At 45.6% G+C, this 9,428-nt stretch overlaps 1 protein-coding gene across 2 annotated transcripts in view; it reads right to left on the reverse strand.

The window, feature by feature from the left end:
* Positions 1–6,689, reverse strand: part of DNAJC7 (DnaJ heat shock protein family (Hsp40) member C7) — a 49,590-nt gene extending 42,901 nt beyond the window's left edge. The window contains exon 1 of one of the 2 annotated variants that reach the window (XM_006156000.3): positions 6,540–6,689. In XM_006156000.3, the coding sequence (XP_006156062.1) occupies positions 6,540–6,616 (77 nt within the window). In that variant the 5' untranslated portion in view covers positions 6,617–6,689. Of the gene's footprint in view, positions 1–1,203; positions 1,347–6,539 lie in introns of those variants that run through there. The other variant, XM_006156001.3, reaches the window with a different exon arrangement.
* Positions 6,690–9,428: the final 2,739 nt, after the last annotated feature.

A 9,428-nucleotide genomic window follows, 5' to 3' on the forward strand; every position in this document is an offset into this window, starting at 1 on the left:
GACACCAGGAAGCATGCTGGCACTGTCTGTCTCAGTGAGGAACAAAAGAACCAGCCAATGAAGTCCTGCTAGAACTCCCATCACTACAGGCAGGAGAGTCACGTGGAAACAGCTGCCTCAGTGGTCAGTTTTAAACTCATGCTAGTTTCTTAAATGTAAATTGTCACGACCTGTGGCACTGGGGAGAGGAGACCCAACCATAAAGCTACTTCTGGGAAACAAATTTCTCAGAAGTCACTATGAGGACACGAGTCACTGGCTTTTCAGCATTAGCTAGAGGCTTGTTTTTCTAACATATCCTAAGACCCACCAATTTCCATCCAGGAGTTCTTCATGCTGTGACAGCTCCCACTACACACATGGTAATACCAGCACCCAATTAAAAATCTAGAACTGAACAATTACAGTTAAGAAAAAGGCTGCCCTGAGGGTTTTTTTTTTTTTTTTTTGGTGGGGTGGGGGTGAAGATGGGAATCAGTGTAAGAAGACTGGATGGCCAATTGGTATTTTGCTTCCTTAAGTTCTCTGGTTTATCAGATAACAGGTGGCTAATTGTCCCAGAGCAAACTGCCCAGGACAGAAACTTCGAGAACACCCTGCTTATCCCTTACAACCCCCTGCATCCACATGAGAATCAGAAGAGATGGTTATCACTGCATATCTTGCTTTCTCATACAGATTGTAAGTCACATGCTAACAAAATATTTACTAACAAAATATTAGGTCTCGGGACCAGCAGTTAGCGTAATGGCTATGTCATTGGACTCCCATGCAGTGGACCACGGTTCGAGTGCTGGACCCAGTGGCTTAAACTCACACCAGGCACATGTGCGCGTGTGTCCAAGATCCCGAGAGGAGCATGGAGGAGAAGGGATTGCAGCGTGGCCATCCCCCCTGGGGTGTGATTTCTCACTTTCTGTCTCTTTCTTTCTGGTGAGTGCATGAGCCCTACAGCAAAAACCTCTCCAAAAAAAAAAAAAAAGAAGAGAGAGAGAGGGGTTCATATATTCCTCTTCTTATTACTATTCTCAAAAGTCTCAACCATTCATACTCGTATCAATGGTAGGATAAAACATAGGAACTGGCCTTTCGATCTGGATGGGGGAAGAAGAAAAGTCACTCCAATGAAATGAACAGCCTACTGGAATAACGGCACTCTGAATGTGCTCTTACTGCTGAGATTCACACAATTTAAAAGAATACCTGGAACGACCTCTAAGTAACTTCCACATCACTCAGCACTGGAGAAAGGGGACCAAACATTAGTGGAGTAAGAGAGAAATGGGCTCTCAGAGGGACTTTGCATCAGGCCACAAGGCACCTAGGCAGCTGCTGATCATTGTTCTCCAATCTTCTAAAGTCCTAGAGAAAGAAAGCAAAGGCAAGTGCCCAGTACTCAGCTTTTAAAAACTTGTAAAATTCTGGCTTCAGTGACTACACTCACCCCTGATTGGTTGGAATGTACACCAAGGCTGGGCTTTAAGCCAATCACAGTTCTGGCCGTTGGGAATGAACTAGACACTACAGCAACTGTCGCTCACTTAGCCTAACATTTTCCCAATATTGCTCGGCTTACTTGACACTGGTTAATATGAGTATTGAACTAAAAAGAGAAACCCCTCCTTTGTACTCTTTAACTTTTTCTAGTCGTGCTTTTTAAACACTTGTTAACAAGCAGGATTCAATTAAGTTGCTGATGTTCAGAATTCTGTACTCCTAAATTTATCCCTTACTTAGCCATGACTCATTTTTCCCATTTCTTCACCTCTGACCCCATGTTTAAAGTATACTACAATGGACAGCATGGTGGCACAGTAGTAAATGCAACACATTGAAGCTGACCCACATGGGAGGGTTCTGGTTCAAATCTGGAGACCTCTTGGAATAGTCTGTACACATGATGTGCCAATAAACTGCTGCTGGCTAAAGATGGGGGGTGGACCATGGTATAGAGAGAGACCCTGTTGAAGGTGATCTCACTGACTCATGCAACAAATAAATGTAACTTAAAAAGAAAAACACACCGGGGACCAGCAGATGGCGTAATGATTAGTCCTGGACCCAGCAGCTTAAAACTCACACCGTATGTGTGCCCAAAATCCCAAGAAGAGAATGGAAGAGAAGGGACTGCGGCTTGGCCATCCCCCCCAGGGGGTGATTTCTCACTTTCTGTCTCTCTGTCTCTCTGGTGACATACCCTATAGCAAAAATCTCTCAAAAAAGAAAAAAGAAAAAAAGAAAAGAAACACATACTCTAAGAAGCTTCAGTAAACAGTAACTACATCAGACCCCTGTGATATGGATTCAGGGTTCAGATAACAATACAGATAAAGAAATAAAAGGTAAATTTCAATCCACCTAGGGCTTACAATTCTTAGGTACTAAGAAAAGGCCTAATAATATGAAGGCCAAGAGATGGCGTGCGTGGAGGTTGGGGTGGCATGGCCGACTGCTTGGTTCAAGTCTCAGACCCAGAGGCTTGGAAATCACATCGGGTGTGTATGTGGGTACGCATGCATGCATTCCCCAAATCCTGAGAGAAGCGTAGAGAAGAAGGGATTGTGGTATGGCCATCCTGCCCGAGGGATGCTTTCTCACTTTCTCTCTTTCTCTCTCTCTCTCTCTCTGGTGAGCGCATGTACCCTATAGCCTCCCTCTCCCCAAAAAGTGTATTTACTTGTGTCCATCAGGAAAACACAGAGAAGTTAAAATTACAGGCTCAGGGGCCAGCAGGTGGCACAGTGAAGGCATTGGACCCCCACATGGCCGATCATGGTTTAAGTCCCAGACCTGGTAGCTTGAAAAATCATGCTGAAATCTCAGGAGAATGGAGAAGGGTCTGTAGCATGGCCATCCATCCCCCTTGAGGAGTGATTTCTCATTTTCCCTTTCTGTCTCTCTCTGGCGAGCATACACACCCTATAGCAAAAAATCCAAAAGATTATCAGCTCAAGGAATCAGGTAAGGAGGTCTTGGCTAAGTCTATGGCTCCCTTGATTATTTTAGAACTCATCGTCAGTCATACCAGATACATGCAGACATGTCTGTTCCTCTGATGAACTTGAAATCCCTCAATTTCACCATAATAAAGACTACCTACAGAGACCAGGCTGCTCCCCAGTCCAGGTGACATGACCAGAGAACTTTAACTAAAGACTCCTAGATAAAGCAATCAGTAAACTTCCCAAGAAAATGTAAGGCCTCCAGTTTGCTGAAATGCAAAACTTCTAATATTTAACCCTCTGGCTCCTAAGTAGCTTCATCTGTTCTTGTAGGCAAAGAGAAATAAGTCATCTTCATGCACTCTGATCTACTGGGTCATCAGGAAAGTCATGACACATTTTTGCACAGAAAAACAGAAAAATACATCATGATTTTGCTGATGATCTAATATTTTAGTAGCAACCAATATATCTTTTAGCCTCTTAGCTACTTTGTCAGAGTGACAGGCCAAAAAAATTAGATCCATTTCCTTCTCCTCTAGAGACACAAAACTAAGGAAATAAAACATGCAGCTATTTTAAATGCTGCAATCATGAGAGGTACAGTGTCTTGAAAACATTTATTCTGCCCTGGGTGGGACTGTGCCAATTTATTTAGCAGCAGCAGCAGGAGCAGGACACACTTGAGCCAAGAGGTAAGGAAGGACTCCTTGCTAGACATCAAAAAAACTCCAGAAGACCTATCAACTCTCATGTCCCTAAGTGAACTGATAGCAGGACTGTAACAAGAGAGACAGGAACTTGGTCAAGTGACTCTAACTAAGCCAGACAGTAAAAGGGCATTTATAAGGGATGTCCCTGTCCCTACCCTCTGCCATGGCTACATGAAAAGAATCCAAGAAACAGAAAATGTAAAACTACCTCCGTCTGAGACCAGCAGATGGCATAATGGTTATGTCGCTGGACTCCCATGCAGCTGACTGTGGTTCAAGTCCTGGACATGGTGGCTTATACTCATGTTGGGCACATGTGTGTGCATGCCCAAGATCCTGAGAGGAGAATGCAGAAGGGATTGCAACGTGGCCATCCTCCTGGGTGTGTGTGTGTGTGATTTCTCATTTTCTGTCTGTCTCTGTCTTTCCAGTGAGCACACACACCCTATAGCAAAATATCTCTCTTTAAAAAAAAAGGGGAGCTGGCAGGTGGTGTGGTGGTTAAGGTGACTGGACTCCCACATGGCTGACCATGGTTTGAGTCCTGGACCTGGCAGCTTGCTTTCTCTATCTATCTCTGGTCAACTCTGAGAAAAATAAAATAATGACAATAAATAAAGTAATTCTTTAAAAAATTCAAAAAAAAAAAAAATCCCCACCTCCCTCTGAAGCTTCTAAATCTCCACTCCCTTTTCAACACTGGAAAACCATACACAAACGAGGCTTCCTCATACTAACCTTCTAAGGATGCTTTATAGGGCAGAAAGTCAAGTGAGTTCCTTTTTTCCTTTGACTTGTGCACAGAAGTGGTATATATAATAGACACCTCCATTTTATTACATCTAAAAGAGCTCTATATAAATACACATATCATGCATCACTAATAACGCATTCTAATTTGCAGATGTATTTTCTTAGTAACAGATAAAACAACAACTGTGTATTTTACTGTCAGTGACGTCTTAAGTTCCTGGACATAAGGCAGTTAATGAAGTCAACATCTTTCCTTATTCTGGTATATTACTACCAAGTACTATGTTTGGGTGATGTGGCCACATGCCAGTACTGCCTCTTTTACATTTCTTAAAAAACTTTTGTGTCCACCAACTACAATTTTATAATAGAATATCTTTTAAGGTTCTGGGTGTTTTTTAAGTATTTGCTTTAGATAGGCAACTCGGAAGTGAAAAACAAATTAGGGATACTCTGTACATCAGACGTTTGCACTGAGAACAAAGAGTTTTTAAAATTACATATGGTTGGGGCCATGTCCAGCAGTAACACCACTGGACCCACATGGGAGAGGTCTTGGACTGCCCTAAGCACACCAAGTGCATGCATATGTGTCCAGATCCAGGCCAGCTGAGAGGGTGGGTGTATTCTGATCATTAGAACACTGTTGGGGGTTCCCCCCCATCTCTCAAGAAATAAAATAATAATGAAATTACATATGGCCAAAGTCCCTATTTGTAACAAGTACAAAGTCTTTCCAAGTATAGGGAAGGTAAATCCCTACAATTAATTTAAGCTCTGTTGGGAAGAATTTTGTTTCCCACTTTGCAATTCCTTAATGATGTATTTATATAAACTGATGATGCTACCTGGAAAGAAAGAGGAACATCATGAAAATTCAAAACTAAGAACAGAAAGAGACTGGACTCTGTTCTTCAATGTACAGGCAGGTTTCCTGCGTCTTCTGATATTCCTGGGACCTATGACACCTTGTCATGCCATTGGCTCACAACAGGTCTGGAACTTCAGTCTGACTGTGCTAAGTACGCTCAAACTTGGTAACTATTCATTGCACTTCACTGAGTACCTCTTATGTTTCTATGTTGGACATTTAAAAAATAATCTGAGTCCTGATTTCATGAAGTAATTCTCTATCATCATCTCAGTTTACCCAAACTGAGATGTAGCCAGCTTGGTACAAAGACACGAAATATGTGGGAGGGAGGCTAAGTGCACTACAGTAAATTCTGAACTAAAGGACCAGATTAACCTGCAGGTGATAAGGAAAGGGCTCCCAATTTCCAGAACCTTTCGTCAATTCTGCTTTAGGACTAGGACGACCATGAACTACCCACAGCTGTGTTCCAACCTCTCTTCCAGCAACCTGCCTTCGCTGCTGCCAGAATCCAGAGCGTTCTCGAAAACCACTCACTCAGCAGCTCCCTTGGCTAGTCCAGCCTGGCGATCTCGAGCCTCTGCGGCTGCCCGGCAGCGCCAAGAGACCCCGAACAGTCGCTCTCTTTCTTTAACTTAAGAAACATTTCTGGAAGGAAGATTGGGGGAGGGGGAGTCTGACGTGTAGAGCATGAGACAAGCCCCTCACAGTTCCTGCTTTATCATTTCCGACTTCTGGGATAACCGGGGGGCGACCAAGTCAATAACGGAGACTCACAATCGCCTCGGACCCAGACTAGCGATCGCCGGGGTATCATTACTGGGGAAAAGGGGGTGAGGCGAGCAAAGACTTCCGAGCGTCCAGTGCTGACAGACAACAATGCAGAAGTTCACAGGAGGAGGCGGGGGTCGGGGGCGATGTTAGAAAGTCGTCATCCACGCCGCGCCACCTCCCCCACCCGCAACAGCCCTCTGAGAGCCCTCTCCGCGCCCCGGCCTCCACAATGAGGACGACCTTCCTCTAAGCTGCAGAACCGGGCCGTGCCTCAGCCCCCTCGCCAGGCGGAAGCGGGAGGGGAAGGCCGACCCCCCGAGAGGGCCCCTTCAGGGGGTCCATCCGGACTTGGTCTCAGACTTGGGGGGGCTCGCGGAGGGCGGGGCATCGCCTCAACAGCTAGGGGCTGCATCATGGCAGGGACGGGCTTCCCTGAGCCACGGAGCTGGAGCTCGGCGCCTCCACTACTCTGCTACCAGTTACCTCTTTGCCTCTTCGTCGTCTAGCAGCTCAGGCTCGGTCGCCGCCATTACCACATCGCACTCCGCGGCAGCCGCCATCTTACCGCCGGGACCAAAGAGCCGGGTGGGAGGCAGGCGGTGAAGAGCACTTCCGGTCGGAGCATAGAGCAGCTCAGCGGCGCCGCGCCCAGAGGGGCTCCCTCGGGCCCGTCTACCAGCGAGAGGTTCCGCATGGGGCCAGAGCGGCCTCCCGCCTCCGGAGGTCCACGGTGGTCTCCGCGCCTGGGCAGGGGCCCAGAGACGGTTCCTGTGGGTAGGGGGCGCCACTTTACCCGTGTGTAGAAAAAGGGTACAGAAGGGTGTCGCCTCTTTAGGCCTTGGTTTTTCTCAGTATGCTGAGAGCCTCGTTGCCATAGCAACTCCCAATCCTAGAGCGTCTCCTGTAAGGCTCCGAGGAGTCTGAGTTGGGTGGGGTCCTGATGATCCAAAACTCTGGAGGGGAAGATCCCCCACCTCTTCCTTCCCAACCTTGGAGTGTGTCTCTGCTTCCTCCTGGGAAAGGCTAGAGAGACACTTTGGGCCCAGTTTCTCGAGCTTTCATCGGTCCTTGGAAGCCCTGCCCAACCAAGCTAGGGGAACGCAGGGCGTCTTCACCCCTCGCCTTTCATCGCCCCCGACCTCCAAGCACCGACTGGTTCATCACCCCAATGACGCTCGCCCTTTTACGAGGCTGCTTTCATGTGAACCGCCTGGGAGTGCCATCTCAGCATTAAGCCTGGAGAGACTGACAGGACATGACGCTCCAGACCCTGCCCTGGAGTTTATAAGGCAGCTCACCGGGTGAGGTCCCTGCTCCTGTGTCCCCAGCACTCCCAGCTCTCCCATAAACTCCCTGTCAGCACGCTTGTCTTGCTGAACGCACCTGCAACAGGAACGCAGAGGACAAGGACACAGCACAGTTAAATCATCTGTCATACTTCGCTCACCCCAACCAATAATGTTTGACGGGTTGAACTAAACTGAGTGGGGGCCTTCTGAAGTTAAACTGGGGAGATTCGAGGTTATAGATTAAAGCTCAGAGGAACTTTGACCATCTTCCCACCTTTTGTACACTGTATTTAAGCCAATTCATTTATTCCCACAGCTTTCATTTGTTGACGACTGGATTCTTGATATCTCTAGCCCAGACTTTTTGTCTAAATTCCACACCTGTTAATTAACCATTTACTGGATATTTCTTGGATGTTTCACAAATCCCCATGGCTTGCCACATTTAAATTGAACTTTCTATTCTCTCCCACACCTCAACAGAAAAAAACGAATGCTATACTTGAGTATCTCTTGAATTCCTTATCTTGTCGAAGGGACTTAACCATTCACCTGGTCACTAAAAAGAAAGAGAAGAAGCCAGCAGGTGGTGTGGTGGTGAAGGCACTGGACTCCCACATGGCCAAGTGTGGTCTGATTCCCAGACCTGGTGGCTTGAAACTGACACTGTGTGTGTGTGTGTGTGCACGCGCGTGCCATTTTCCCTCTCACCATCTCTCTGTCTCTCCAGCAAGCACAAAACCTAAAAAATAAAAATTAAGATGCGAAGTATTACTCCTTTCTCTTTCTTACTCCTGACTTCCAATTTATCACCAAGTCCTGTTGATTCTCCTACCAAGTTTCTCTGAAATCTGCAATGTCTTCTTTCCATTCTAATTCAGGCTCTCATCATTTTTTCATTTGTATTGTCCATGAGTAGAGGAAGTGAGAGAGAGCAAGAACACCCAGATTCCTGCCATCTCAATTTTACCCCAGTCTTCAGCCAGCCAGATCATGGGCAGGCCTGTGCCTGGCAAACCAGGGAGCTCTGTGGACCTAACTGGGGCCCTTTCCATGCAGGCTCTCTGAGCAGTGTGCTCATTGCTGCACCACTGTCTCTCTCCTCAGCATTTTATTTTTTTAATTTGGAATACTGGGGCTGGCAGGTGGCATGGTGGTTAAAGGTGCTGGGCTTCCATGTTGCCAACTGGTTCAAGTCCCAGACCTGGTGGCTTGCTTTCTCACTCCCCCCCACCCCAGTCTCTCTCTGGTCAAATTAAAAAATAATAATAAATAAAATAAAATAAAATAATTCTAAACAAACAAATAAAATAATTCTAAGCAAACAAAAAAAATCTTGAAATACTTACAATAGTCTCCTAATTGGCCCTCAGACTCATCTCTCTCCAGTCTTTGCTCTTCTACCAACGTAACCTTAAAAGCAAAAACTGGGGGCTGGCAAGTGGCATGGTAGTTAAAGGTACTAGACTCCCATACGGTCGACCGTGGTTCATGTCCTAGACTTGGAGGCTTGTTTTCTCACTCCCCCCCGCCAGTCCCTCTCTGGTCAAATTAAATAAATAAATAAAGTTTAAAAATTCTTTTAAAAAAAATAAATAAAAGCAAAAACTGATCATGTCACTTCACTGTAAAAAAAATAAGTAAAAGCAAAAACTGATCATGTCACTTCACTGCCATAAAACAGTATCAACAGCTTTCTATTACCATCATTTCAATCTCCTTGGTCTACCCCACAGGTCTTGGATTATGTGGCTACCTTCTTTCTCTCTCCGTGTCTCTCTTTTTTTTAATCGCATGTGCTTGCCAGAGAGAGGGAGAAAACATCCACCAATAGGGTGTGGTCATGCTGCTATTCCTTCTCTTCTGTTTTTCCATTCTTGCAAACATATATGCACACCTAAGACTGGGATTCAAACTGCCATTGGTCATGTAGGATCCAGCTCACTTAACCACTAGGCTGCCCTACTTGGCTCATTTCCTTATTTTACATTCTTACAAGCAATACAGAGGGTTCCAATTTTCTCTACATCTTTGTCAATACTTGGTACTTTTTTTTTTTTTTTTTTTTTTTTTTTTTTTTTTT

This window comes from Tupaia chinensis, unplaced genomic scaffold, assembly GCF_000334495.1.
Source record: "Tupaia chinensis unplaced genomic scaffold, TupChi_1.0 Scaffold000477_1, whole genome shotgun sequence".
Classification (NCBI taxonomy): Eukaryota; Metazoa; Chordata; class Mammalia; order Scandentia; family Tupaiidae; genus Tupaia; species Tupaia belangeri.